Consider the following 27,701-nt stretch of genomic DNA (forward strand, 5'->3'; position numbering starts at 1 on the left):
CATCCTGACAAGATAAAATGGCGCCACTGACAGAGAAAGGATGCTCTCCAGTCAAAAACATGGGTAATGAATTTAAAGTTTTTGATACACGATGTAGGATGTGAGCTCTTTGGGCGAAGCAGCCTTTTATTCATTGATAAGAACGGCCGGTTAGCGATAGGATGCTTCTATTATGTGATGTCCCGGGACTGAGTGTTTCTTGCCCGAGCTTGCCTACTTGTATTTAGGACTTTTCCACCAATCAAACTCAAGCTGTGCGAGAGGAAAACGAAAAGTGTGGGGGCTGGAACAAAAGGAGATGGAAAGTTGTTGCCCAATGATACTTTTTCGTGTTCGTACATTCAATTTCTATCATTTTTTTTTTTTTTCTTTACAAATTCAATCGGACAAATCAGGGCATTTTTTTTTCCTCTTTTCTCTTTTCTTTCTGTGATAGAAAAAAAAAGAAAAAAAAAAGGTCAAATCCACTCTTTCTTACATTAAACAACAACAGCTCACTTGACAAAAAAAAAAAAGAAGAAATAGTTCAACTATGTCTTTCGGTTCAGTATCCAAAGGAGAAAAGATATTATTGGTTGCACCTGCTACTGTCGATCAGTCAGCTTTTTTGCAAACTCGATCCTCGATGCAAGATCAGTTAGGGTCTGAAGGCCAAACAGCCTTTGAAGTCATGGATAGAGTGGCAGAAGGTAAAGAGTTTGTTTGTTTGGTTTTTGCAGCATAAAAGGTTTTACTGACTTTTGCTCTTGGGCTCCCGTCAATTCAGCTCCTTTAAAGACTTCATTCTATGACGCTGTGTATTCCAACCTATTTTCGCCGTCAGTCTCATTGCATACACCCAACATGCTAGCACGTTTTTTGAGTACTCTCTCTTCTGGTGGACGCTTAGTGTTAGAGGAAGTGGTTCTCTTGAAGGCATTGTCCAATACTGTCTGTCCCATCACTCGTCAATCAGCTGATCTGGAATCGATGTTGAAATTAGCGGGTTATGTTGATGTCGTAGTTACGGAGGTCACACCTGTCTCTGATGCCATGCTTGCCGATCTGTTTCGTCTCTGGGGTACGACAAAAATAGAGCAAGGCGTGAGTCGACTTTCGGGAAAGTTTGGAATTGCTCATATAGAAGCTCGCAAGCCCACGTATGAAGTCGGACAGAAAGTATCGCTATCGTTTGGCAGAAACAAAAAGAAGAAGAACGAACCCAAGAGCACAGAGAAGGCTGGTGACGCGACTGACAAACACAAAATGTGGTTGATGGCTACCACGGATGACTTGGAAGATGAGGATGCCTTATTGGATGAAGAGGACAAAGTAAAACCTAGTAAAGCTTCCTTGACAAGTAAGTGACTGGTTTCAATCGTTCGCTATTGGCAAAGGGAAAACGCTTTACTTATTGTGTTCCTTTCTTTTTTAGGACCTGATGATTGTGAATGGACAGAAGGAAAGAGAAAAGCATGTAAAAACTGTACTTGTGGTAGAGCAGAAGAAGAGTTAGAGGAACAGATTAGAGTTGTGTCATTGGATATGATGGATGATTATGAAGATGAAATTGTAGAAGTAGATCCCACACCCAAGAAAACCGGTGGATGTGGTAGTTGTGCTCTGGGAGACGCTTTTAGATGCTCAACGTGTCCTTATTTGGGCATGCCAGCTTTCAATACGGGTGATAAAGTGGCTTTAGGTGGCATGTTTGCTCAAGACGACATTGAGTTTTAGTTTTATTCATTTACATTTAATTATATACAGATCAATACCCCTCTATTTTTGCTCTTTCATTCCACATTGTTAAAATGAAGAGGACTATCTAGAGTTATCTTGCCTGATTTTTTTTTTTTTTTTTGATTTTTTTTTTTTACATATACATATATATATATATAAACAATTGTTTTTCTTACATTAACACGATTACTCTATTGTCAAACGAATAAAAATACCATGCGATATTCACAATGTCAATAGAACGTGAGTGATGAAGAAAAGGAATACTTACAAGCATTCAACAGAGTGAGTTTGCTGTATATGGCTTGAAGTTAACTTTGGCGTGCAAGATCCTGCTACTGCTGATGGAATAGGTCCGTTTCTCTTTCAAATTAGAATACATGGGGACAATGTAGTATGGTTGTTTTCGAATAAACGGGCTAAAAACTGAGAAAGGCGGATGCCCATTTTTGAATCAGCTGAAAAAAAAAAAAGCTTAGAATTTAAAAAAAGAAAAAATAAAGCCCTACTGATAAGCTCAGCGGAATTCCAATCACAGCTTCCAGAACTTTGATTTCTCTCATTTGCTTACAAAGTTTTTTTTTTTTTTTTTGTGTTTATCATGAATTTATTTCTTTATACAAATTTTCCCCCCTCCTGTTCATTTAGTCTTTTAGAGTTTCTTTCATGTCTATGTTATCCGCAACAGTGACAAGGGCAGTGACAGTATTAAAGCGACCTCTCCTGGGGCATCTAGCAGTAGCTCGCCGAGCGGCAGCTGTCCCTTTTATTACCTATCAGCCATTGAACAAGTCAGCAGGTAGGCCGTATTCGAGCAGACCAGCAGAAAGTGCCAATAGGCCTCAAAGTAAGAGAGAGAGAAAGGATCGATGCTGTTTCTTTTTGCGCTTTGCGCTGAATTTGTGTAACCGATGTATAGGGAGACCTAAAGTGACCCTACAGTCGATTCAGCATATGTACAGACGCAATGAACCTATTTCCATGATGACAGCCCAAGATTATCCTTCTGGTTTGATGGTGGAGCAAGCTGGCATTGATCTTTGCCTGGTGGGAGATTCTCTCGCCATGGTGAGCCTGGGTTATGATTCAACCAACCCGCTTACAGTGGATGTAAACTGTCAAAAAATCCCCCCTCCCCCTTTGCGTGCGCGCCCTCCCCAAAATAAGAAAAAGCCATTTTAAACTTGTGGTTTTTTTTTTTATTCTATAGGAAATGTTACATCATTGTAGAGCCGTGGTGAGAGGATGCAAAGCACCCTTTGTGGTGGGTGATTTACCGTATGGAAGCTATGAAGCAAGTCCTGAGGATGCTGTCAAGGTTTCTCTCCGGTTTTTAAAGGAGGGCCATGTCGATGTGAGTTTCCTTTTTTTTTTTTTTTTGTTGTTTGTGTGTTTGTTTTTTTGCTGCGGAGTAAAAGAGAGATTCAACAGAAAAAATAAATTAGGCTGTCAAATTAGAAGGCGGTGTTGAAATGGCCGAGACGATTCGTCGCATCACCACCGTGGGCATTCCTGTGCTTGCTCATATTGGGTTAACTCCACAGAGACAGTCTGCTCTGGGGGGTTTCAGAGTCCAGGGCAAGACAGCCAAACAAGCGGCTGCTTTAGTGGAGGATGCCTATGCGGTGCAAGAAGCGGGTGCGTTTGGCGTGGTGTTGGAAGCGATGCCTGCTGAAATTGCAGCGTATATCACGAGCAAATTAAAGATACCTACCATTGGTATTGGCGCGGGTAGAGAATGCGCTGGCCAAGTGCTCGTGCAAAATGACGCGCTAGGCTATTTCGATCGATTTGTGCCGAAATTTACCAAACAATATTGCAACTTGAATCAGATCATCACGACCGCTTTACGGCAATATCATGAAGAAGTGAAAACAAGGCAATTTCCTACACCGCAAAACACGTATCCGATAGACGTACAACAGCTGGAAAAATTCTATGCGATGGAAAGAGAAAAAACAGGTTTCCATACGCAGCAGCAGCAGCAACAGCAGCAGCAGCAACAGCAGCAACAACAGCAGCAACAAGCCAACGAAGAAGAGGAGAATAGAACAGTGCATGCGACCATGTTGTAAATAGTCCCCAGATGACAACAAGCGTCATCCCTCATTTATTATAAATAGAAATCATCCTGTTTTTATGTAGATGCGCTATGTATGAATTGTAGGTTGTCTATTGACAAGTGATGTATGTGTGTGCGCGCGCGCGCCCCCGGCCCCCGGGCCCACGCCCCTTTCTTATGTCTCGCATGTTTTCAAGCATTCGTCTTTTCAAATTGTAGGGAGCAGTAATTCTTTGAAAACTTCTTTTTGGTCACTTTATAGTCTTTCAGCATAGCTTCAATTTTTGCCACAAGCTGATGCTGCGTCTGCTCATCGACCCACTTTTGGTTCTTTTTATGTGCAATGTTCACTTTGACTTTATGGCCTTTGTCTAGCAATTCAAAGGCTTTTCCCAGTTTATGCTCCATATCATGATCTGTCACATTCCATCCCAAGGCGACTTCTTTCAGCACGCTGGCGGGTGATGCGCTCTTTTTCTTTTTCTTGCTTTTTTCTTTATCGAACAGCGTCTTTTTATCAAAAAGTTTACACACAGGAAACGGTTTGGCGTGGGGATCGACCTCTACCAAAAAGTATTGGGTACGATCCATGGTGTAAAGAACGTCGGTGGGTCTGCATTTTTGGTGCAGGTCGCCTTTTTCGTCCACCAGCGTAATAAACCTGGCTGTAATTTCTTCATCGCGCGGTGGACGGTCCATGTTGGGTTTAGTGGGTTGTTTTGAGTCTATCTGTGATGGTGGTGGTTGTTGTTGTTGTTGTTTTTGTTTTTGCAGTAGTAATGAGGATGGTCTATTGTAATTGTGAGGAAGTGAGGATGGTTTTAAAGGACGGGCTATGGCTGGCTTGGGTAGATTCAGTCTTAGAATGTCAACGATCGATTGAGGCTCAAGACTGCTCTTGTGCCGGCATGGAGAGTAGAGGCATTTTGTCATGAAGGGCTTTTGTAGTAAGCGTTTCATTGTGGTATACATCATTGTGGGTTTTCACTTGTAAAAGAAAGGATTCTTGACTTTCCGTCCATAGATCCCCCTGTAGGTGTCCTAAAGCGGAGATTGAATTTGAGAAGAAAAAAGGATAAAGAACAAAAGAGAGTTGTGTTTCAACTTTTTAACTTTATTAGGGAAACGAAAAAAAGGAGGGGGGGTTTTAACTTGGGAATATACAAAGAGCAAAGTGACTTTGAGAGAGAGAGAGAGAGAGAGAGAGAGGAATATTACAATTTGTAAAAAAAGAAAAAAGGAACGGAGCAAAAAGAGAGATGATTGGATGCATTAGTTTGTAAGATCTAAACAGGTAGAAAACGAAGGGATAAAAAAAAAAGTAAACTTGGGTGGGGGTGGGGTGGGGGGATATGATGATATTCATTGCTTTTTTTTTCTTTTTTTTTTTAGAGTGCTAAAGCAATATCTTCCAAGTTGGTCAGAATACCTGATCGTTGGATGGTGTTGCCTGAAACGGCTTCCAAGTTTTCACCGGCGTAAGAAAGTAAAGGTGAGACTTCAATTTCAATGGTGTCATCCTTAAAGTGGCCGCCTGCTTTTTGAATGAAACGTCTGGATTGATCCAAAATAGCCGCTCTGGATGTTTCTGGACAATCGACACCAGCACCGGGCGCGTTCTTCAAAGGAGAGAATTCGTCATCACGGCTGACCTGAAGTACGCTAAAGGCGTTGCTATGACCAAAGACATCGAAAACAAAACGTTCTAATTTGATACCGTTGGGTTTTGTTGGTTTGACAAATTCACCGGTGGTGGTATCGATATGAGGAATCTTTTTGTTAGCGACGTGGTATTGCAACTCATGAGCAAAAGAAGGAACACGTTCCAAGAATTCGGTGGAGAAGAAGTGGTTGACAATGTTGGCAGCACCAAAGGCAAGTTGACCGTTTTCTTGACGCATGTGGGCAAGTTCAGCACTGATTTCGGAATACTCAACGACACCGTATTTACCGTTACGACGAGCGACGACACCGACAGGCTCTTCAGGGTGACTCTTTGGTACGACCTTAATACCACAATCGGTGTTACGAGAAGCACAATAACCAATGAAAGCGGGGTCAGCGACACGAGCCAAACAGTTGTCAACGCAGTAACAGTGGGAATAACGGATGCCTCTTTCCTTTAATGATTTAATGACACCTTCTTTGTGAAGAGCGCCATAAATACCACCATTACCATCAGGAGCCACAGCAAGCTATTGGTTGAGGGGCGATAAACAAAGCCAAAAAAAAAAAAGGGTCAATAAACACATCTATAAACATCATGCAAAGCACACCCCTCCTCAAACACAGAAGAAAAAAAAGAAAGTTCATGTAAAGGTACACACACACACACACACACACACACATGTACATGTACATGTACATACACATACACATATCGGAAAAAAAGTTTGAATAATAAAGTTTCAAGCCCAAACTAGAATACGACTACTTTACCTTTCCCTTTCCTTCAAGCATAAATTTGGCGTCATGAGTGAAACAAGGCATCACGCCTTGTTGGAAGAAAATAATGTTTTCAGGATTCAATCCAAAGTAGTTGTTCTTGGTAAAGAAATCGCGAGTGGGTTTGTCGGTGGGTCCTGAAGTCATGATGTACCATGGAATGACGGCATCTTGACCATCGGTAGCAGCTAAAGTTTGGAGACGACGAATACGTTCGGCTTGTAACTGAAACAAGGATTTGCCTGAGGGAAGGCCAATATTGTAACAACCCTTAGGATCAGGAGAACCCAAACGAGTACCCTGACCACCTGCCATCAAAATGACGGCGACCTGGTTCTTTCTAATCAAATCCATACCCATTGCGAACCAAGCGTCACGGTTACGGTTATTTTCTACGTCCACAATCACATCTTCAGGAATAGGTTCAAAAGCACACGCCTCTTCTGGTTGACCATGCTTCTCCAATGCCTTCTTGGCCGTTTTCGTGGCTTCTTCCACGTCAATTTGTGCTAATTGACTCAAGAATTCTTCTTGTTCAGCAGCAGTTAATTGTTCGAAAAAGGCGAAAATATGACCTTGACCAGCGGCTTCAAACGTGTCTCGGAGTCCTTGATAATCCACAGTCATTTTTTACGAGCGAAATAGAAGAAGTGTTGTTGATGAAAAATGGGGGAGTTGCAGAAGCAATAAATTGAAAAGAAAAAAAGAAAAGAAGAGAAATAAAAGGAAACAAAAAAAAAAAAAAAAGGCGACAAAGAGAAGACAGAGAGAAGTCTATATATAAAATCAAAAAAGGAGACGATACAGAAAAACTAGTTTTTTTTTTTTTTTTTCTTTATTTTATTTTTGTTTAAAATAGAAACAAAGGCGTTTTTTTCAACATCGGTTTTTGAAAAAAAAAAGGGTGGTTGTACGTGATAAAAAAGAAGATCGGGGTTTCACGTTACTATTTTTAACCCCCAATACTGGAAACTCCAAAAAATAAAAAAAATACAACTAAAAAAAACCAAAAAACACGTTGGTAATTTATCATATTCAGAGTTCTATCTTGAAGATTGATTTGTGCTCCACAAAAAAAAAAAAAAAAAAAAAAAAAAAAAACACATGTAAGGAGTCTATTATATCATTGTTGATAAAAGTGTTTAATTACTTTTGTAACTAGGCAGTATTTTTTTTTTTATTTATATTTTTTTTTTTTCTATATGACTTCCGCTCGATTGAATTTAAGGTTGTCACGGTAACAGGGAAATTCTTAATTACGCCTCTAAATTAAAAAAAAAGTTTGATTGAGAAAAATGGTCAGTTTCAGAAATTGTACACTAATCATTATCGCTGTTCTTTAAGCATTCGTTGTTGATGAGAATGTATTATTTTCAAACATTGGGATAAAACATGTTTTTCCTTGATTTTTTGTTGGGATGGTCATCGAAGAAAGTCCTCAGCAGCTTGTCTGGATACAGCAGACATGAATGGAAAAAAAGAAACAAGTGTGGCTGATAACCGTGTCATAGCCCTGTCAGTGTCAATGCTGCTCTCCAACATACTGTTCTCGGTATATACTTTTCCTTTTTCATCAAGGACGATTTCCTCAGTATTTTGATCTTAGTTATTCAAGATCCGTTCCAAAATCGTTTATCGTTTTGTTGGCCTTCGCACCTTTTGAGAGTCGATCCGAAACAAGAACAACAAATCTACTTTTTGTTACAAATTCTGTTGTTCAATTTTTTTCATTTGATCTATTTGTAAAAAGTGATCGCATGCACAGAGAGAAAGTGTGCAAAGGAAAAACAGCCAATGAAAACACATTATGTGCCACCCTCTTTCAATTCGGTTTACATCCAACAAGGATAAATAAGCCTTACTTGATCGATCTTTATTCACTCCAGTCGTAGATGGTTGTTAAGCTGCAACGTATGTTGGATGGTTGAGTAAGACTTTATCTGTAACCAAAAGTAAAAAAGTGGATACAAGTAGAGAAGGTAGTATTTACTTGTGCAACACGTTTGACGTGTAGATGAGTAGGATGATGTTGTGTATACAGATTTTGTACAAAGCTTATTAGTACATTGAAGTAGACTTTTTTCTTTCAAGCCTTTTTACAAGTCACTTGAGCCTACCCACGTGAGTGGAGCCTCCAATGATGTTGTGTCTGAAAAGATCAGCAGGTTGGGGGGAGGGTTATAAAAACCCAATTTGAAGCTTTTTTTTTTTTTTTTTTTTCTTTATCACAGTCTGCATTAAAAGAAAACCAATCCTGCTCCGCCAAATTTCATGCCTTTTCATTTTTGTGAGTTGTACCACATCGTTCATCCATCCTAGATGACTCAAGATGTCGGTTGACCTTGTTAAAGACCCAAGCTACTGCGCCATGACGCCAACCCTATGGCTCATAGAAGGGCTGTAGTATTATTGATGGAACTGTCATGTCACTGGAGCTCCTCAGCTTTTCCCACTTTTGGACAGAACTGACTTTTTGTCCCATGTTTTTTGTTTCATTTTATTAAAGTGTAAATGTCAATTTTTTGGGATTGTACATTTTTCTTTCTTCTTTTTATCTCTTTCTAAAGTTGATATAAATTCTGTTTTGGCAGAAAAACGAAAAAGAAAAAAGCAATGACCAACGTTCCTGATTACTATGCCATTCTCGGTGTTCAACCTTCAGCCACATTAGACGAAATCCGTGAAGGTGAGTTTCGTCGCATCAAAATAGTCCATGTCTTATTGCTGAATCCATTTTCTTGGTTTCACTTATATAACAAACACATTTGAACATTAGCTTACAAGAAGCAGGCACTTATCAGCCACCCTGATCGTCTTCCTCCTACTGCTACCCCTCAGGAACGTGAAGAAGCCACAAGAAAGTTTCAATTAATAGCTGATGCTTACTTTATTCTGGGTGATCGTACCAGACGTGAATCGTATGATAAATCAAAAAGTAAAAACAAGACAGGCTTCACTCCATTCTCGTCTGCAAAGCCTAATGCATCACCAAATCAAGCAAATCAAATGTTTGGAAGTGTTTTTGAAGAGTTGTTAAAGGTCGAAGGTAATGGGATAAACTCTCACTATTTATCTATAATAGATACTTAATGCTGAAAGCTCATCATCTCCTCTCTCTCTCTCTCTCTCCTCCTCCCACCACCATCAGTGGAAAGACCTGGGCATCTTTGGAAGATTCTTGGTTCAGGTGCTGGTTTAGTGATTGGGTTCATTCTTGCTAATGTCCCAGGTGCTCTAGCTGTAAGTTGATCAGATACAGAGATCATTTTAATGATTTTTTTAAAAAAAAGACATGAGAATGGGGATGTTTAATATGTATGATGGATAGGGTGCTGTGGCCGGTAAGACGTTAGGTGGTATTCGTGATAACAAGGGTAAGTAGTCATCCACAACCTAGAACGCACATCATTCCTGTATTTATAGCTTTTTGTTTGTATGCTTCTTCATTAGGCACTTCTGTATACGCAGCATTCCAAAAATTAAGTTATGATCAAAAGAGAGATATCTTGACTAGTTTATTAGCCAAATTTGTCACTGGCGGTCCAGCTGGCATGATGAAATAACCCACTAACTATTTAAATCCTCAGCCATTCCACTACATTTACGTCATTATCCTATGTTCAGCCAAAACCCAGACATGCCTTCCTAATTACGACTTTTCATGATTACGTTCTATGTGGTTCTCCAAATTAAACGCCAAAGGTAGTAATTGACCCATTGTAAATTCTCTGTGTTCACCTTTGTTATTCAAGAAGTAAATCGGCATCTCCGCATTTGAAAACTCGGAAATAAATTGTCTACAAGATTTTTTTTTTTCTTTTCAGTTTTGACTCTGTTATGTACACCTACTGTTCCCATCGCATAAAAACTATGTACCTGCAGATGCCGCAAGGTGACACAAAGTCTTCTTGATCAGTTGACACAGCCAGTGCGCGGAATTGCCTGTGTCCCTCACTCTATCCGTGCGAAACAAGCAAAAGGGAATTTACATCATCTTTTTCAGGCAGAGAGCGATTTGACTATTGGACTTACCACTGCTTTCACATAGGCCGTTCGTTCAGCACATATAGCACCGCCTAATGGGAATCAAAGTGTGTATCTAAAGTCATCAGTAGGTAGCGTCGCATTGAACAATCCAACACATTCACACACTTTACCATACGATGAGTTTTCAACATTGCAACCTACACATTGGTCATGGCTTGATGAGTTTCATAACCAATTGATGGTAGTCTTATTTCAATTTTTACCTTTGAAAAAGGTGCCGTCTTTGGTCAATAACGCTGCTCCTACTCTAAACTTTGAATAAGGAGAGTATGAAGTCTCTTTGGCTACCAAAGAGTGAAGAAAAAAACCCAAAACAATGAGTTTATAATGTCGTCATCATCTTATCTGTCCATGATAAGCCCTTTTCTCTTTACCTTCCATCGCCAAACGGAATAATTTCTTCTGATCTTGAGCATCCATCCTATTATTGGTTGACCTTCTTTTTTTGTTTTTTCTTCTATTAGGTTGAAACAATAGAAGATGGGAAAGAAAAGTTAAAAAAAAAAAAAGGTAATCACATCTATGCGCACTTGTGTACTTTATGATTTTTCACAGCACGCATCGTTTTAAAGTTGGGATTTCAAGGTCTATTTTTATTCAAACGGAGGGAGACGTTTACAAAAGATGAGGTTGATGCTATGCGCACCCCTTCCTAATCTATTCTACCGAACAGAAACATATTACTCTGAAATGCACGAATCCTTTTGGCTTACATCAATCTGACCTATCTTTTTCTGATCATTGGCCATCGATTGAACATATAAAAAAACGCACTGTTTTCTTCGCCGACCTGTCAACGGCTCAATTAGTGAGACACTTGCCCCTCATTTTCTTCAAAAAGTGAAACCCTAGTTGTAATCGAATAACTGAGTGTCATTTGAGGCAACCTTCTCTTTCTTTCCCTATATACTCAGAAATCCATTCTCTTCAATTTTATACGACAATGGCTTCTTTCAATACCACAAAAGTTTACTTGAACACTCGAAAGCGTCGCACGATGAATAATAAGGATCAAATGATGTCCATTTATCGTGTTCCTGTGCCACTGGTGAATGAAAAGTTTTACTTTAATCAAGAAGCAGTTCAGGTCATTGTCTACCAAAAAATCGCTCTAGGATCACGCACCACCCTCAACGTTCAAGAAGCAGACATGGCCTCCGTTCACTTGACCAACAAACGTCTTATCTTTCTAGCACAATCCACAAGCATAGCACCGCCTCGGGATCAGCATCGATTTGACACCTGTGAATTTCGTCTATCTGAATTTCGTTCGTTAAAGACAACACTCGTCCGAAAGAAACGGCTACGGTTCGACATCAAGACTCTGCACCACGGCGACGACATCAGAGTGGACATCAAGTTTATCAACAAAGAAGATGCAGTCAAAAGGAGAGACGCTTTGAGGGATTATCTGAAAATGGCGACGAACGCTATCGCCTCCAGCCTCACACCCAACGAATCTTTACGGTTATCAACAGAAGATAGTGGATTACCTTCCTACTTTGAGGCCATCCATAGTAGTACGCATACCCACGCACCTTCACCAGCACTCTCTCCACCTGCTTATCATTAATTCGTCGACATGTTCACTCCTAGAACCTCATCCATAGAGAGAAAGAGGGGAAGAGAACCCTCTAACGGAAGCAACGCTTGCACACCGTGACAAATGAGCTGATTTAATACGGATCTACTCAGACAGAAAATAGGCTTCCGTTTGCCCTTTTTTTTTTTTTTTTTTTCTAGAAAAAAAAAAACTGTACTAAATTAGATCTTACAACTTTATTTTTGGGTCATTCCAGTTATTATTCATCAATAAAAAAACACTGTATGCAAACACAACTTGAGTGTATCTATGAACATGGTTACTCAAAACTGACGTCCATTTATCCAATAACGAACAACGGGTCGAGTCGCCGTGAGGCAAAACAGCCATAACATAAGCACAAGACAATCTCATCCGCCTGTTTCTGTCTTTCTACGTTTCATTTGCTCTTGCTTTTTCATATTGCTTTTAAAAAGAAACGCACTTGTTCGTTTCGACAATCCCTTGATACGCACGACAAATAACTTACTGTTCATCGTGTCCTCTTTTATTTCAGTTTGAGGTTTCTGTACACCGCTCTCTTCCCGTTTTTCAGTAATAGAATCCCATGGTAGTGACCTATTTGTCGACAGTAAAATCTACTTTTTTCAATTATGCTTCACTTTTGAAAAGTGCTGAATCTTTAGGAAAGCTGATCCGTCATTGTCACTTTGGGAATCTTATTTAGATACAATACTGTTTAATAAAAGATGGGCCTGGCATCGTCTCAGACCTACCGTTAAAGGAACATTGGCCACCCTCCGCTCTTTCACTGTAGGAATAAATTGCGTAAAATCGAATATAATGTTGATATTAAATCAAGAAACGTTTTGCCCAAGTTGTCCAAAAGAAAGCAATCATGAGCTACTATTATTTACTGAATGTCATTGACCAAAATGGAGTGCGCTGCGCATGAAAGAGTTGCATAGTATACACACGAGATGCCAAAGCATATCTTGTGGTAAATAGAATGTCCATCTTTCATCACAATGTGCCATTATGACTCGGACCTTGGGTATAGAGACCGGGTCACTCTAGCTATAGAACGGACTGTTCATTGGCTTACTGACCGATTGAACGCGCGCGTATCTGTACAACACGAAAGAGGACGCGGTTGCTGTCCATTGAGTATATTATGGACATCTATTTATAGGTAGAAAAAACTCTTATAGGAAGCCCGCCAAAGCATCATTGTTTTCAACAAGAAAACAATGGGTTTTTCTTTGTCGGGTTGTAGGATGAATTCTGTCCTGACATAAAGAGCTTCAAACAAGCTCTCACAGATGTTTGCAGAAGAAAAGAATAAACGAAGAGAAGATGCCAATCATAAATAGGAGAGAATCTATACCTTATTGCAAGAATATATTTGCTGGCAAACTATTAGCATTTCAATGAGATCACAGCAGCACCATCCTGTGCTTTTGGAACCAAGACGTCCACAAAGACAAATTCTATTTTCTAAAACACGAGGACCGGATATTGCAGGCCCGTCTTTGATGAGGATCATGCCTGTTTTACAAAACGGTAGACCAAGTACTCACCATTGCTTTTGCTTCAAAAAAGATTCTGTCGAAGAAGAAGAACCTACAAAAGGAAGAGTGAAGAGGGGTGGGTGATAAGGTAGGTTGCAGAATCTGCGTGAAATTAAGAGACAAAGTAGGATTGACCTCCTCAATGCTCAATTTGCGGCTAATCACGCTAGGCAAAGCAATTTAGAACGACTACAGGAGGCTGTTACAGGAGGAAAAGTTCTTTACCGATCACTTTTATCCACGAGCTTTCTGAGAAAGAGTCTTAAAAAAGACATTGGCGCTGAAGAAACCATCCATCGATAGACGGTGGTCTGTAAGCTTGTTAGAAAAATCGTTTCCTTGCGACCTCCTTCTTTAGTGCTTGGATGCAAAGAAGCTCAAACACTTGTGGAGCTCCCTGAACTTTCAAAGTCTCCTTCGAATGTATTTCATTTGGGCAAAATTCCTAAATCACCGACTTTTGAAATGTCTATTGCTCGAAGGGTAGCAGAATGAACAATCTATAGTTTCCCATAGGAGGATGGCGTAAAAGAGGACAAAAATGCAAATATGGTAGAATTCAAAAAAGTTGGTTCCCTCTAGCACCAGAACCAGACATCCCTTACAGTGGTAATCACCTTGCCTGTCTTAAAGGCGTGAGATCTCTCCACTCAACAGCAACAGCTTCTAAAGTCCCTTGAGCTCGTTATTCCCTTTTAGCTTATATATTTATTATATATGTAGCACCTTTTCTATGCACTATCTTATGCGTTGTCCACATCCTTTTGCTTATATTTTACATTTTCGTAACAGGTCACAAGGCTGTACTGTCTCCTTCGATATCAGCGATATGAAAGTTCATTTTGATCCCTTGCACGGAAGGTATTTTATTTAAGAGAAACTTTTTTGGGGGGGGGGAATATACACCGTGCCTTCTAATGAAAAAGAAAAAGAAAACAAGCTAGCTACTACATTAACAAGTCATCAAACAAAGACTGCTGTTTATTTTGTTGCTGTTGCTGAGGTGGTTGCGTTGACTGTTGAGAGGGGGTAGCTGCTGATGAGGAAGAATTGGAGGTACCCCAACTATTCCAGCTAGCGTTTATACTACTCGTCTTTAGCGAGTTGATGGTAGGCCCTTGCTCTTGCTTTTTGGGTGCTTGTGGTGAGGTTAAGCTATCCAGATTAATTAATTTTGAACCTTGAGACCAGATACCCCCAATGGAAGCTGCAGAAGAGGATGCTGGTGATTGAGTACTACTAGTAGTAGGCTTGTTGTTGTCATTCGAGCTATTCTGGGTCGCCAATGTAGGCGTTTTCATTGTATTGGTGGGCTGGATTGCTGAGGCTGCAGGTGCTGTAGGCGTTGCGTGACTATTTAATGGCTGTGGGCTATGGCCGGTAACGAGTGAATCAACAGAAATGCCTTGCGCTAACATCAAATTAGATACTGGTGGAGCTGATGTCGTCGACGTATTCACATTATCTTCTCCCAACAAGTCGAAAATATCATTTGTTTTCTTTGCTTGTGTCGAAGTAATAGTAGAATGCGCAGGCTTAGCCGGAGCTGCTGTCGTTGTTGGAGCGCTTTGAAAATCGTCAAAGTCTGCCAGAGACAATGGGATCATAATTAGCATACACAACCTAGCATTCTAACTTTATTACCTGTCATTGGTCTCTTACCGTCATCATCACCACCAACACCGCCTGTTGCAAAGTCTCCCCAATCATCATAATTCTTGGCAACATTACCCGCTTTACTTGTAGTTTGAACAGGTTCATCATCAAAATCGAACAAGTTCATTTCTTTTGCAGTCTTGGGCTTGTTTGTTGTTGTTGATGCTGTTGATGATGATGTTGCTGCTGCCGCTGCCGTTGCTGACTTTTTACTGTTGGCAGAAGATCTCCTTCTTCTAGACTCATAGGATCCAGAAGGAAAATGGCTATCATCATCGTATTTTCCACTGGTTCCCATATCATCGACATCATCATATAAATCGTCGCTACCAAAACCTTGCATACCAGTTCCACTACTACTAAAGGAAGTATTACCGAACCCTTCAAATCTCGAAGAGCTCATACTAGATGATTGGTACGCCATTCCTCCATCGGATCCAACACCTGTATACTTATTACGGTTCTTTTTGGCTTTCTTGCGTTCAACTTTAATCAATTCTATATCTCCCAATAGTTCTGCTAATTGTTTGGCGCGGTTACGAACGTTGATTCCCTGATCTTTTCCTTTATCATCTATGTAATGAAAGTTTTTCATCATTTTTATCATGGATACATGAGATCTGGCATCATCCACTACTCTTTCAGAGCCATTTTTTACAAGGTATTCTAAGAGTACAAGCGACTTTAAACAAAAGAATGACTAAGATTTTTGCTTTTACTAATATACTGTTTGTCTCTAGAAAGATACCTTGTAGATCTGTCTCCATTGTTTAGCTTCTTTTTCTGTAAAACGTTTGTAAATGGTGGGCATAATTTCAGAAAACTGTTCACTATGATGGAAGTGAATCCTAAGCAATGTATCCAAAAATACATAGTTCATTTTGTAATACTGCTTAGCGGCTACTTACTAGTTGAAGGTGCCCTGTGCAATTTCTTGCATAAGTGTGCTTGAAGCTCCCCAAGCTTCGTTATTTGTAGCCTCGTGTACCTTGGCTTCCATTTCCGTGTAATTGAGAACGACACTTTTACTATAACATTGGAAGTATTAATACAGATAATACACATCTCTTTTTTACTATTTGAGCCAAACTAAGCCATAAAAGTTGAACTTTACACTTTATTGATGACATCCTAACAAATGAAAACAATCAGCAAGTTGTTTGTTGAACAGCTTCGTAAGAGTTCATATAAAGTTAAAAACTTACCCTGACTTCCCACAAATCAGGTATTGGTAGATTCAGATTAGCAGCAAATGAGTTCATTTTCTACTTTATTGAGTATAATACTATGGTGATAAATTAAAGTGAATACGACGAAACAATAAAAAAAGTAAAATCGGGGAAAAAATATACAATGAATTGTTGGCACAAATCAAAATGGCAGGCCCGTCGAACAATGACCGAAACTGTTGGGTGCTGCACTTAAACTTATAGCATCAACCATCATTGCTGTGATTTGTTCATAACATCCAGTATTTTGGTAATTTTCTTATAAATGCGAATCAAAGTGGTAGAGGAGGGTAGGATATCTCAAAAGCCGGATAGGTTATGGCTGTATAAAGAATAACTTTTTTTTTTGGTAAGATATATACTGCTAACAGTAAAGGGCTTAACAGGGAAAAGCACGACTAAAATATAACGATAATGATAGAAAAGTTTCAATAGATAGGTATTAATAACAATGGATATTAACTAATAAATAAGAATGACTGAGATAAATAATGTTCGGAAAGGAGAGTTAAAGGAGAGTAAAACGAAACACCACATGGAAAAAGTGCAGCAGCAGCGTTAGCAAAGTGTGTCTGTTATTGAGAGAAATACCATTCAAAGCTAACGAAAGAAAGGCAGGCTGGCGTGTAGAGAAACTTTTATCTCATATCATCATCGGAGAGGCTAATACGATTGTCCATCATTGCAGACCCTCTCCAGCCACTTTTCTTATCAATTAGAACCGACGTTTCTGATTTTTTCATCGATGGTGAAGATTGGCTTATGGAAGTCTTGACGGGATACCTCTCATCTGCCCAAGACTTGATGGCTTCCAACATGGTAATAATCTTTGGCTCATTACCTCCAAATACATCCTTGATTGTATATCGGCCATCTACCTCAACACCCTCACGCCCCATAAATTTGAAGGCGGCGACAATATTATCCAACATGATCACACTCATAGATCCTCCTTTTGGTGTGCGTGATCTTCTAACTTCCTTTTGACTAATGGCTTCTAAGAGTTGAATCAACACTTCTCCGTTTCTAAACCCGTTGCTTAAATCAAATACTTTCTTCCCAGGCGGTAAATAAGCGTTCACCCAATTTAAATATTGCTGAGGACTCCAATTATCTTTTTCATCTTCGCCCTCTTGTTGTATTTCGCTACTGTCTACAATTAGGCTATGACTGGAAGATGATGAACTAGCATAAGACTGACTTGAAGGAAGGCTGCGATGTTGAGGATCAATCAAATCTTCTTCTTCATCGTTCAATAGTATGCGCTGCTCTTCATGTCGATTTTTTTGCCTATTCAAAGCCGCTTGGTTTTGATCTACTATTCCCACATCATAAGGATGCAGATGCTGAGAATGATAAGGATTATGGTTGTCTGAAAACAGTGTATATTCTTCTTCCACTGAGTTATTTGCTGGATGTGGCACCGTTATGCCAGATTCGCATGTTTGTCTATTCTTATGAACACTCTCTTTTTGTTGCTCTTCGATGATGGGCGGCGAGGGTATAAACTCTAGTTCTTCTTCTTCCAACATCGCCATCATTTTGCTAGGATCGTTAGAGCTATTAGTGCTCATTTTCAGTTGCTTTTGGTTCTTATACATGATAACAGAGGGCGGTCTAGGTCTCATGCGGCGTGCTACGTCCAAAGAGACAGTTGCAATATGATTAGATGACATGACAGGTGCTCTAAAATCTCGGGCAATCGTCGTTTTCATCAGCATTTTCAGCCATACACGCATCGACTTTTCCGTATCCGTATAGAATAAGAAGGTTCTTTCTCTTTCATGTTGTGCTTTGAAACAATATTTTCCAGCATGTATTGTCTCATCAACAATAATTTTATACCCACGCAGATTGATGATGCCCTTCATGCGAACATCTTTTGGGCTTTTGAAATAGAAAAGGTTGGTTCCTTTTAATACAAACCATCGTTTGTTCCATGTTTTGTATTTGTCGCTTTGTTTATGCAACCATCCTTCGTGTTCTGGCGCTTGGAATGCTTCTGATGAAGTTGATGTTCTTGAAGTATGTTCATCAAATGAAGAAACGGATAATTTATGTGTATTGGCTATCTGTGTTGGCTGTCGTGGTGTCGACAAAGATGTTGTAGGTGCATTCAAAGGATGTATACCCATTGAATGATTCGCAGGAGAATAGTTGCTTATCTATTCAGAGCCAGTCCGCATTAATAAAAAGTTACGTAATCGTCTTTTGCCTTCCTTTCCTTTTCTACATCACTTTGTAGACTTACATCATTCGTTGACCAATCGTTCCTGTTGGCCAATGGCTGGTGATGCTGTTGGTGATGATTTGCTGTTGTGCTGCTGGGAGTGACAGAAGGAGATACTGTTGAGGATAGTTGTGATTGATTCGTCATCAAATTCAAATTGAAATCATTACTCTCCACATTTTGCTGGCTTTTTTGTGATAGCATTCTTCGAGGACTACGAAATCCTGTTGGCGTTGATACTGAATTTGCTGGTTTCGTGTCTTGACTTCTTAAAGAGCCGCTGCCAGAAGATGACATTGTATTATAAGTATTTGATCTACTAATAGTTGAAGAGGAAGCTGCTGATAGACTTTGCGGCGACAAGGGCCTCAATAGACTGTTCGATAGACTATGTTGTGGAAAAACGCCCTGGTCGCTGTTTTCATTGTTGTTGTTCAGTTGATGCTGGATAGAGGGCGGCAATGGAGCTTTTCGAGGAAATTGAAATATCATACTGCTGTTATCCGTTGAAATGAAGGATTCACCAGCAGTTGACATTCGCTCTGTCTGCGAGCTAGATCTTCTTATGCTGTTTGATTTCTTATTTTGATGAAGATAATGGCCTGTATTGGAGCGGCGGCTCGAGGAAATAGCACTGGTGGAGACAGAGGAATTAGGAGTAGGCTTTGTGCTCTAGGAGTTGGGTTTTTTTTTTAGTTTTTTTTTAATTTGAGAAATAGGGTTAGGTTTCATTGCCTTTGTTCTACGATGGATCGAATGCTTATTTTAAACTTCTCCCCCTTCTCAATTCTTTTTTAAAGTAATTTTTGCACGAGCAATCATTATTCTACGTCTCTCCACCCGCCCCCCCCCGCCCCCACACACACACTTGAATATATATGTATAATTACCTCCATTTGACATGAGCCGTCCTTCAACGTATTTATGGCCTGCATAATCTTATAACGTTTTCCAAATGTAGAAACGCCTAATTCTTTTAAGGTGTCAATATTTAGATCCAATAGGATATCGCCAGTAATTTCTTGATCTATTGTTTCCATTGAAATCCGTCAATCATCAAATAAATTTCAGTCTAGCAGCATTATAACAGCTAACATAGTTTCGCTTCTCTATTACCAATGAAATTGCTTGCTACAGATTCAAATCCAACCATTCTAAGCCAACTGGCAACTTGATTTACATCCCAAACTTCGACACTACTACTGCTGGTATTGTTTGAACTAATTTCTAATTGAGATATTGTATGTTCAATTTCTTCTTCTACTGTGGATCCGGACGAACGCGAAGATAAAAGGGGGCTAGGCATATACTGCTGCTGTTGCTGTTGCAATTGTGTGGGCCTGATTCTAGGCTTTTCTGGTGATGTATAATTCATCGGAAAGAGACCAGTCTCTCCATGTACATTTCTTCCCTAACAAACCAAAGATATCGTTACCTACTTGTTCCTTTTTTTATTCTTTCGTTGTCCGTCATTACCTGCCACCATCCATCCATGTATTTTTCGTCCTTTTCCAAGACAGTAATTGGTTCGCCAACGAGAAAGTTGATTTCATCCTCATTTTCTGCTTCAAAATTATGTATTGCATAAACTACTGTTGCTGGAATTGTCATAAGTTGTACTCTAATAAATAAGTATTGTTAAAAAGTGGTCTAAGTGATCGCTCAAAAATACACAAAAAACGTTGTTTCTAATAGGAGATAAAAAGAGGACAAATAGATAAAAGAAAGACAAATAGAAAAAATGAGTGTTCGGTTAAAATTTGACAAGGGGTGATAAAAAGACAGTTAAATTGAAAAAGAAAGAAGGAAGAGAATGAAAGGAGAAGGAGAGGAGAAGATGTCTACGAAATCATTACTATTTGTGTGCCATATTGAAGATTATAACAGGCGGAGAGATTTTCTGAAAGCAGTAGGCTTTGTTTTACAATAGTACATCTAGTTGTAACAATTCACTCAATGAATGAGAACTTGTCAGCACTGTGTAACAGCACATGTAGGAGGATATATTACTGTAACTGTGTCTTTCTGAAAATTTCATAATTGGATCATTGCTTCATTCTGTTAGTTCCACAAAGCAATACAAATCCAATGTTCCGCACAATTGCATTATGATTTAGTCAACTTCAAAGGAGCAATAGGTAATCTAGCATTCCTCTACACTGTGCGTTCCATTAGCAATTGCTGACTATTACCTCGGATTTTCACAATTAAAGCCGCACCTTTGCAAAATAAAACTTAAATACACATCCCGTGCCGTCCTATTTGAACCGTGCTTAGAACTGCAAAAGTGTATGTATTTTGCAATGAAGATGTTCAGAAGAAATGTTAACCACAGGTTTATTGATATTTACTGGATTGGAACGTACAATGTGACATAAAGGGTAATAGTGCAATTATGAAATAACTCTTTCTCATGCAATCATATTGAATTTACAATAGTAGTGTCATAGAAGAACATAGTATAAAATGTTATAAGATATAAAAATAATGATTTGTTTGAAATGAAGAATGTGAAGATGAAGGTTATTTAAGGTTGACGACTGACGTTGATCTTGACAGTCTTGACCTGAAGATAGTTGTCCAAAGCGTATTCACCATTTTCACGGCCAATACCGCTTTGACGGAAGCCACCGAAAGGCGTGTTATAATCTAATTCATTATAACAGTTGACCCCTATTTATAAAACAGATAAGCACTCAGTATAAACAAACCAGATATAATAACATGAAGCTTGTTGCAACACTTACAAACTGTGCCAGCTTGCAAACGGTTAGAAACATCAATGGCACGGGCAGTATCCTTAGTAAAGACAGCGGCAGCAAGGCCATAATCCGTATCAAGAGCCATATGAACCACATCATCCACATCTTCGAATTTGGAAACGGTAACAACGGGACCAAAGATTTCTTCACGTACGATGGTCATATCTTGCTTTACATCAGTGAAGATAGTAGGCTCGATGTAGTAACCTTCGTTACCCCAACGGTTACCGCCCATATAACAAGTGGCGCCTTCTTCCTTACCCTTTTCAATATAAGTCATAATACGGTCAAATTGTGTTTTCGAAATTTGCGGGCCTTGGAATGTATCATCATCATGTGGATGGCCCAATTTGGTTTGTTTAGTGTATTCCTTGAATTTCTCAAGGAATTTGTCATAAATAGATGCTTGAACATAGACACGGCTGCCGGCACAACAACATTGACCATGATTGAAGAAGATACCCTTATGGGCCCAACGAACAGCAAGATCCAAATCAGCATCGTCAAAAATAATATTGGGAGATTTACCGCCTAACTCTAAGGTGACCTTTTTCAAATTGCTCTCAGAAGCAGCTTTCATGATATGACGACCTACAGCCGTGCTTCCAGTGAAAGCGATTTTAGAGACCTTCATGTGACGGGCCAAAGCATCACCAGCAATAGCACCGTAGCCGGTGATAATGTTGATAACGCCGGGTGGGAAACCAGCTTCGACAATAAGTTCCGCAACCTTAAGCGCAGAGAGAGGTGTCATTTCGGAAGTCTTGACGACCACGGTATTACCGGTACAGAGGGCAGGACCAAGCTTCCAGCCTAACATCATCAAAGGGAAATTCCAAGGAATAATAGCACCACAAACACCGATAGGCTCGTGACGAGTATAACATAAAGCACCCTCAATGTCGATAACTTTACCGTGAATCTTATCAGCATAGCCAGCAAAGTAACGGAGTGTAATTGCAATCTGCTTCACATCGAATAAACGAGAGAACGTAATACCTTTACCATTATCGAGACTTTCAATTTGAGAAAGAACTTCGTTGTCACGGTCAATAAGATCAGCGAGCTTTAGCATGAGTTCGGCACGTTTGCTAGGTGTCATTTTGCCCCAAGGTCCATGGAAAGCCTTCGAAGCGGCATCAACAGCGGCGTCCACTTCCTTTTTATCAGCTGTTCGAAACATAAAATGAAGATTAATTAGTTTGTGAATACCAAACAAGTGAATTAAAAAAAATAATACTTTACCAGCTTGAACAGAAGCAATTACCTTGCCATTGGCAGGGTTGACGGTATCAATCGTATCGGAACCAGCAACAAATTCATTGTTGATGAACAAACCGGTTTGAACTATTATACATAAGAAATGAGAGCGTATATGAATTCGATTACTCATGCATGAAATGAAACAAAACGATAAGCTTACGCTTTAATTGATAACCCTTAGGAGTGGCAGTTTCTACGATGAATTGAGACATATTTTATAACAGAGTATACGTTTGATCGAAAGGAACTTATTCAATAACAGTATAAAAATTGAATAAATAATAAAAAAAAGGAGCTACAAGAGAAATAGACAGCTCTTTTATATCTTTTTTTTTTTTTGTATGTTACTTGCTTATGCATTTTTAATAATGTTACATTCATGTACGCGCGGGAAAGTATTGTTTGAAAATTATTCAAAAAATTCTCATTGATGGTTGTACTGTAGTTTAAGCTTTTTTTTTTTTCTCGTCCTCTTATGAATAGTGGGCATTACCTTACTAAACCCTATTTAGCACTAAGTTCATCTCGTTTTTTTTTTTTTAGATTAGCTTTTCCTGTCTGCCATTGATCCTGAAAAGTGAGAACAATAAGGTGAATGATATCATTATAAGACTTAGTATAGGTAGTGCCAAAGGAAAAGAAAGGCTTATTCAGCATACTATGCGTACAATTTCACTGGTGCAACGGACCTGAAAGTCTAGGTTTATATTGGCATTAGAGTTCTGTAAGCTTCCAATAAAGAAAGGAACGCGGTTAAATTTGTGGGGTTGGGACTGATTGGAAAGGTCTTTATTGTTTGGTGTCAAACGAATGATGAAACCCCGCCCTTTTTACAGTTTGTGCACACACAAAACTGCGGGGTCAGTCATTGTCGGACAATAGTTGAGAGCCCAAATGATTACAGATTTAGTAAAAGGAATGTAAACACAGACACAAGCTATGCTGTTTATTAGTTCAACCTTCCGCCTTTCAACTGTCAAACATAAAAGTAGCAGAACAACATGTCTGCTGAAACGTATCATTCGCTATTCAAGCAGCCATAACAATAAAAAGGATGGGGGCCCTTCCGCCGATAAGTTGAAAGCGATTCCTTTTGCACAGCATGTCAAAGCTGCAGAACAGGTAATCAAGCATCTCAAAACGCACATTCAATGTCAAACTATTATAAACCATGAACCAAATCTGAAAGTCACTCTTTTCTTTACTCTCATGTACGTCGTTGTTAGACATTTCAAGATTATCATGGTAAAGGCTTCTTTTCTGCACGTATACCAAAAACAAAACTTCCAGAAGAGGTATTTCTGCCTTTTTGGGTAGTTTCAGCCACAGTGCATTCAGCTATAGAACAAGCTCAAGTGGTAAGCTTAATAGTTCTGCAATGGGAAGGTCTTCCATGCTTATAATAAAAATTTGTACGACTATACTTTATCAATGTAGGGCAGAAGAGTACTAAAAACACGCTACAATCCTGCTACAAAGCAGAACGAAACAAGATGGGAAACAGAATGGGCATGGGTACCGCAAAAGCACAGCTTTACACGCGATTATAATCCACTAGGTCACTCAGGATTGCAAATCTATGCTTCACATCGATATCGACGAGGACTTGTCAGCCATATAACGACAGGTCCAGCGCTTGAAAATGCTGTACCGTTTACACCCTCCCTTCTTGATAAAACGCCAACCCTAGATAACGACAGCAGTGCAACGCGTAAAGTGGATCCGTTTTCAATATATCCAGCTACTGCGTTAAGATTTGCCAAAACATACATACAAGATACGGAATACAGCTTGGCCGACAAATTTTTGAGAGATTTTTACAGCATGGACGAAACCAGACTTGTCAAATTGAATATTCAATTGGAGAATGTAAAAGTGTCACCAGTTTACTACGCTACATTTATATTTACTGTGGAATACCTGGGAAGAAGATTGCGGACATTTATCAATGGACACGATTTATCCGTGGGTGGTATTAAGACATACAACTGGGAAAGGGTAGCAGGCGTTTCAGCTATTGGTATGGCAACAACCATGGCAATCACTGGTGGCATAGGTTGGGGAGGAATCAGTGGCTCTTTTTGGGTATGTCAAACATTTTTTAAATGCAAAGATCAACCGTCGTACTGAAGCATTCAAATCTGCAGTTGGGAATTGTTTTACCCACAATAGCAACATCCTTCTTAGCAATGTATTACCCAATCCTCTCGCTTTATGTCAGAGATATTCTTAGAGAAAGAGAGATTAAATCAATTGCTCAAGATCAGAAGATATGGGATGAGGATTGGGTCAGAGCATATGCTGCCTTTGAAGATCAAGAGAGACGCCGTAGTTGGCGTGAAGAGAGAACTAATCACTCCTCGTGGTATGAAAACAATAGTAGCTATAATACTGGCGGAGGTGATTCCAAAGGATATTATAGAGTTCTCGGTGTATCACCTTCGGCAACGCAAGCAGATATTCAAAGTGCCTTCAGAGGGTAAGTCTAGAATCAAAGATGTTACAAAGCCTAGTGACAGACTCCCAACTAACACTTAAATTACTTATTTATTGCCCTATGAACCCTTAGTTTGGCAATGAAATATCATCCAGATAGATTCACGTCAGATGAAGAAAAAAAGCAAGCAAAAGTCAAATTTCAAGAAATATCAGCTGCTTACAGTGTTTTAAGAGATGGTAATATAATTCATTACCTGCCTGTCCATTGTTACCTTGAACTAATAGTTTGCTTCCTTTTTCCCGGCTTGAATAGTCAAGAAGCGTAAAAATTATGATAGAACTGGACGCGAATAAATAATCTGTCGGATGTCAATACAGACTCGTACCATTTTTTGAATAAAGAAGAGCATAATATTTTTTGATTGCTATTGTTACAATTGTCATTGTTCCTCTTTTTCTTACTTCTTCTATCAAATCTGCCAGCGTTCACAGAGACTATCGAAAGCCTCTGTTAATTACAACTCATATATGGCAAAGCCTGTTCAAAGAAAAAAGCAACAGACGCCAGCCTCAAAGAGGCAACAACAACAAACAGCAGCAGCATCTTCTTCCAACTCTTCCGATGCTACTAACGAAATCACTGAATTGAATCCCAAGACTACTCATTATGAATTCGGTGGTCCCATTGGCGCATTAGGCATGATAACTTTCTTGCCACTTCTTGTTTTGTTTTTTTCCACCTGTTGTGATTCCACCGGCTACCCTTCCAAAGCATTTATGGAAGATCCTAAGGGCACCATTTTATCAAAAATGACTTTATACTATCTCTATTCCATGATCGATCCTTCGGCTTTTCTCGTTTATACGGCATTTGTAGCTATTTTGGCTCTTTTTTATGCTGTTTTGCCTGGTGATTTAGTGCCCGGTACAGAGTTGAGAAACGGTAAAAGACTCAAATATCGAATGAATGGTAAGAAATTGAATCATCGATTGAAAGCCGCCTCTGTGTTAGACTCTAATTATATGATGACAAACGGTCCATAGGTTTTAGATCGTTCCATACGTTCATTTTTGCTGCAATCTATTTCTTGAAGAGTACAGGTCTCAAGCCTCTTGAATATGCCTATGATCATTATATTGGATTGGCTTTCGCATCTATTGTTTTCAGTTATGCTATCTCATTGGCCGTTTATCTTGGAAGTTTCGGCCGAGACAAGTTACTAGCCCTTGGAGGTAACTCGGGTAATCCCATTTACGATGTAAGTGCATCATTATAAATATGAAGCGATAAGTCAATGACGGTGTAAAATAATAATCGTGTTGTAGTTTATGATTGGTAGAGAATTAAACCCTCGTGTTGGCAGTTTCGACATCAAGTTTTTCACGGAGCTTCGTCCTGGATTGATCGGTTGGCTTGTGCTCAACTATTGTTTAGCTGCTAAACAATATCGCGACCTCGGATATCTTTCTAATAGTATGGTTCTCGTTCAATTCTTTCAATCTTGGTATGTTATCGACTCACTCTGGAATGAAGAAGCTGTTTTGACTACAATGGATATCACTACAGGTATGAACAGGATTGCCCTTAAAGCTAAAAATTCTCTGTACATCTTATCAGAACTTTACTAATTATTCCGAATTCCCACCCTTCAGATGGTTTTGGTTTTATGCTCGCATTCGGTTTGTATACTTGGGTACCTTTTACCTACACCCTTCAAGCACGCTATCTAGTCGATTTCCCTCGAAGCATTAGCTGGGCTGAATTTTGCGGTATCCTTGCCTTGAATTTCCTAGGATATTATATCTTCAGAAGTGCTAATTCACAAAAGAATGAGTTCCGTTCCAATCCCAATAGTCCCCAATCCAAAAGTAAGTTCCAACAAAGACCTCTCGTGACCTTTGCTAAGGCGCAATTCAAGTAACATATAAATTCTGTATTATTTGTTTAGAACTCAAATACATTCAAACTAAGAGAGGCAGCAAATTAATCACTTCAGGATGGTGGGGCGTTGCTCGCCATATCAACTACCTTGGCGATTGGCTCATGTCTCTATCCTGGAGTCTACCATGTGGATTTGGCTCACCTATTCCATACTTTTATCCTGTCTATTTTGCAGTTCTTTTAATCCACCGTGAAAAAAGAGACGATCATAAATGTAGAACTAAGTATGGTGAAGATTGGGAAAAATATTGTAGGATTGTGAAATATAAGATCATTCCTGGTAAAGTTCACTAAAGAACGATTGCGTTTCAATCAATTTACTGACCCAAATTTTCATAATAGGTATCTACTAATATACTGAACTCATATGAGTCAGATGCTGAAAGTACCTTAAACAAACTTATATATGCTATTTTTAATTCTGTAAAAGTGATACTAAATTGATTGTCCTCTCTATACTACAAGCTTAAACTATTCCCTCCAACTTTTTGGTAGCTAATCCGCCATTGAGTGGATAACTCAAACTATTAATGCAGCCGTTAATATATAACCATTATCAGAATGTTTTACGTCTATAATTTTAATCCGTAGTCAACCCAAATTCTGACTAAGCTAGACGGATGCTGAACAGTGAGTAGATCTGAGTATTTGATCTAGAGCTTTTACCTCAAACTAGGCTTTCTCAACCTCATGATGGCGATTGAGAAAAAAGATATCAAACTGATTGAAAAGATCAAAGATGCAAAGCAATTAATAGCAAAATGGCTACAAATCATAGGAATCTTAATGATTA

The 27,701-nt window shown here is 39.3% G+C and overlaps 12 protein-coding genes across 12 annotated transcripts; 7 read left to right on the forward strand and 5 right to left on the reverse strand.

Moving 5' to 3' along the window:
* Positions 1-532: 532 nt before the first annotated feature.
* BDF20DRAFT_814044 (cytokine-induced anti-apoptosis inhibitor 1, Fe-S biogenesis-domain-containing protein) lies at positions 533-1,716 on the forward strand (the record flags this gene model as incomplete). The annotated part of the gene is made up of 3 exons (XM_053076938.1): positions 533-689; positions 767-1,339; positions 1,415-1,716. 3 exons carry the CDS (start codon positions 533-535, stop codon positions 1,714-1,716), a joined length of 1,032 nt encoding a protein of 343 aa, XP_052939572.1.
* Positions 1,717-2,385: 669 nt separating this feature from the next.
* Positions 2,386-4,716, forward strand: BDF20DRAFT_904920 (ketopantoate hydroxymethyltransferase-domain-containing protein; the record flags this gene model as incomplete). Its single annotated transcript, XM_053083097.1, has 5 exons — positions 2,386-2,518; positions 2,639-2,829; positions 2,930-3,073; positions 3,165-3,681; positions 4,673-4,716. 5 exons carry the CDS (start codon positions 2,386-2,388, stop codon positions 4,714-4,716), a joined length of 1,029 nt encoding a protein of 342 aa, XP_052939573.1.
* Positions 4,717-4,904: 188 nt separating this feature from the next.
* On the reverse strand, positions 4,905-6,969 carry BDF20DRAFT_854456 (UDP-N-acetylglucosamine diphosphorylase). The gene is made up of 2 exons (XM_053080184.1): positions 6,221-6,969; positions 4,905-5,976 (listed from the first exon to the last, which is right to left on the reverse strand). The coding sequence occupies exons 1-2, from the start codon at positions 6,851-6,853 to the stop codon at positions 5,170-5,172; spliced, it is 1,440 nt and encodes a 479-aa protein (XP_052939574.1). The 5' UTR covers positions 6,854-6,969; the 3' UTR covers positions 4,905-5,169.
* A 1,870-nt stretch (positions 6,970-8,839) lies between these two features.
* Positions 8,840-9,475, forward strand: BDF20DRAFT_815117 (DnaJ domain-containing protein; the record flags this gene model as incomplete). Its single annotated transcript, XM_053077049.1, has 3 exons — positions 8,840-8,912; positions 9,003-9,272; positions 9,375-9,475. The coding sequence occupies 3 exons, from the start codon at positions 8,840-8,842 to the stop codon at positions 9,473-9,475; spliced, it is 444 nt and encodes a 147-aa protein (XP_052939575.1).
* Positions 9,476-9,875: 400 nt separating this feature from the next.
* On the reverse strand, positions 9,876-10,693 carry BDF20DRAFT_910733 (cytidine deaminase; the record flags this gene model as incomplete). The annotated part of the gene is made up of 6 exons (XM_053083738.1): positions 9,876-10,023; positions 10,103-10,182; positions 10,259-10,302; positions 10,384-10,410; positions 10,477-10,557; positions 10,648-10,693. 6 exons carry the CDS (start codon positions 10,691-10,693, stop codon positions 9,876-9,878), a joined length of 426 nt encoding a protein of 141 aa, XP_052939576.1.
* A 523-nt stretch (positions 10,694-11,216) lies between these two features.
* BDF20DRAFT_910734 (uncharacterized protein) lies at positions 11,217-11,846 on the forward strand (the record flags this gene model as incomplete). The annotated part of the gene is made up of 1 exon (XM_053083739.1): positions 11,217-11,846. One exon carries the CDS (start codon positions 11,217-11,219, stop codon positions 11,844-11,846), a length of 630 nt encoding a protein of 209 aa, XP_052939577.1.
* Positions 11,847-12,844: 998 nt separating this feature from the next.
* Positions 12,845-13,882, forward strand: BDF20DRAFT_833085 (uncharacterized protein; the record flags this gene model as incomplete). The annotated part of the gene is made up of 3 exons (XM_053078605.1): positions 12,845-13,008; positions 13,240-13,463; positions 13,746-13,882. 3 exons carry the CDS (start codon positions 12,845-12,847, stop codon positions 13,880-13,882), a joined length of 525 nt encoding a protein of 174 aa, XP_052939578.1.
* A 452-nt stretch (positions 13,883-14,334) lies between these two features.
* Positions 14,335-16,305, reverse strand: BDF20DRAFT_910735 (uncharacterized protein; the record flags this gene model as incomplete). Its single annotated transcript, XM_053083740.1, has 6 exons — positions 14,335-14,972; positions 15,050-15,725; positions 15,792-15,873; positions 15,952-16,071; positions 16,158-16,174; positions 16,249-16,305. The coding sequence occupies 6 exons, from the start codon at positions 16,303-16,305 to the stop codon at positions 14,335-14,337; spliced, it is 1,590 nt and encodes a 529-aa protein (XP_052939579.1).
* A 174-nt stretch (positions 16,306-16,479) lies between these two features.
* BDF20DRAFT_311967 (uncharacterized protein) lies at positions 16,480-20,314 on the reverse strand. The gene is made up of 5 exons (XM_053075183.1): positions 19,979-20,314; positions 19,619-19,913; positions 19,393-19,529; positions 18,524-19,174; positions 16,480-18,437 (listed from the first exon to the last, which is right to left on the reverse strand). The coding sequence occupies exons 1-5, from the start codon at positions 20,111-20,113 to the stop codon at positions 16,911-16,913; spliced, it is 2,745 nt and encodes a 914-aa protein (XP_052939580.1). The 5' UTR covers positions 20,114-20,314; the 3' UTR covers positions 16,480-16,910.
* Positions 20,315-20,754: 440 nt separating this feature from the next.
* Positions 20,755-22,852, reverse strand: BDF20DRAFT_854506 (aldehyde dehydrogenase domain-containing protein). The gene is made up of 4 exons (XM_053080185.1): positions 22,688-22,852; positions 22,510-22,611; positions 21,250-22,434; positions 20,755-21,175 (listed from the first exon to the last, which is right to left on the reverse strand). Exons 1-4 carry the CDS (start codon positions 22,737-22,739, stop codon positions 21,030-21,032), a joined length of 1,485 nt encoding a protein of 494 aa, XP_052939581.1. The 5' UTR covers positions 22,740-22,852; the 3' UTR covers positions 20,755-21,029.
* A 388-nt stretch (positions 22,853-23,240) lies between these two features.
* Positions 23,241-25,377, forward strand: BDF20DRAFT_854507 (uncharacterized protein). Its single transcript, XM_053080186.1, has 6 exons — positions 23,241-23,649; positions 23,754-23,885; positions 23,965-24,612; positions 24,675-25,006; positions 25,097-25,203; positions 25,280-25,377. Exons 1-6 carry the CDS (start codon positions 23,467-23,469, stop codon positions 25,318-25,320), a joined length of 1,443 nt encoding a protein of 480 aa, XP_052939582.1. The 5' UTR covers positions 23,241-23,466; the 3' UTR covers positions 25,321-25,377.
* BDF20DRAFT_854512 (ergosterol biosynthesis ERG4/ERG24) lies at positions 25,378-27,697 on the forward strand. The gene is made up of 6 exons (XM_053080187.1): positions 25,378-25,936; positions 26,011-26,225; positions 26,293-26,533; positions 26,620-26,835; positions 26,916-27,188; positions 27,251-27,697. The coding sequence occupies exons 1-6, from the start codon at positions 25,495-25,497 to the stop codon at positions 27,259-27,261; spliced, it is 1,398 nt and encodes a 465-aa protein (XP_052939583.1). The 5' UTR covers positions 25,378-25,494; the 3' UTR covers positions 27,262-27,697.
* The last annotated feature ends 4 nt before the right edge of the window (positions 27,698-27,701 follow it).

Source organism: Mycotypha africana (genome assembly GCF_025528875.1).
Source record: "Mycotypha africana strain NRRL 2978 chromosome Unknown BDF20scaffold_2, whole genome shotgun sequence".
Lineage (NCBI taxonomy): Eukaryota > Fungi > Mucoromycota > Mucoromycetes > Mucorales > Mycotyphaceae > Mycotypha > Mycotypha africana.

Coding starts and splice junctions, on each gene's coding strand:
- BDF20DRAFT_854456 (XM_053080184.1), bottom strand. CDS start 6,853: ATGACTGTGGATTATCAAGGACTCCGAGACACGTTTGAAGCCGCTGGT. Junction 5,977..6,220: donor TGCTTGAAGGAAAGGGAAAG/GTAAAGTAGTCG, acceptor CTCAACCAATAG/CTTGCTGTGGCTCCTGATGG.
- BDF20DRAFT_311967 (XM_053075183.1), bottom strand. CDS start 20,113: ATGACAATTCCAGCAACAGTAGTTTATGCAATACATAATTTTGAAGCA. Junction 19,175..19,392: donor ACGGCTCATGTCAAATGGAG/GTAATTATACAT, acceptor CCCAACTCCTAG/AGCACAAAGCCTACTCCTAA. Junction 18,438..18,523: donor ACGATTGGTCAACGAATGAT/GTAAGTCTACAA, acceptor GGCTCTGAATAG/ATAAGCAACTATTCTCCTGC.
- BDF20DRAFT_854506 (XM_053080185.1), bottom strand. CDS start 22,739: ATGTCTCAATTCATCGTAGAAACTGCCACTCCTAAGGGTTATCAATTA. Junction 22,435..22,509: donor AATTGCTTCTGTTCAAGCTG/GTAAAGTATTAT, acceptor TGTTTCGAACAG/CTGATAAAAAGGAAGTGGAC. Junction 21,176..21,249: donor TTTGCAAGCTGGCACAGTTT/GTAAGTGTTGCA, acceptor TTTTATAAATAG/GGGTCAACTGTTATAATGAA.
- BDF20DRAFT_854507 (XM_053080186.1), top strand. CDS start 23,467: ATGCTGTTTATTAGTTCAACCTTCCGCCTTTCAACTGTCAAACATAAA. Junction 23,650..23,753: donor ATGTCAAAGCTGCAGAACAG/GTAATCAAGCAT, acceptor CGTCGTTGTTAG/ACATTTCAAGATTATCATGG. Junction 23,886..23,964: donor CTATAGAACAAGCTCAAGTG/GTAAGCTTAATA, acceptor TTATCAATGTAG/GGCAGAAGAGTACTAAAAAC.
- BDF20DRAFT_854512 (XM_053080187.1), top strand. CDS start 25,495: ATGGCAAAGCCTGTTCAAAGAAAAAAGCAACAGACGCCAGCCTCAAAG. Junction 26,226..26,292: donor CGGGTAATCCCATTTACGAT/GTAAGTGCATCA, acceptor ATCGTGTTGTAG/TTTATGATTGGTAGAGAATT. Junction 26,534..26,619: donor TACAATGGATATCACTACAG/GTATGAACAGGA, acceptor CCCACCCTTCAG/ATGGTTTTGGTTTTATGCTC.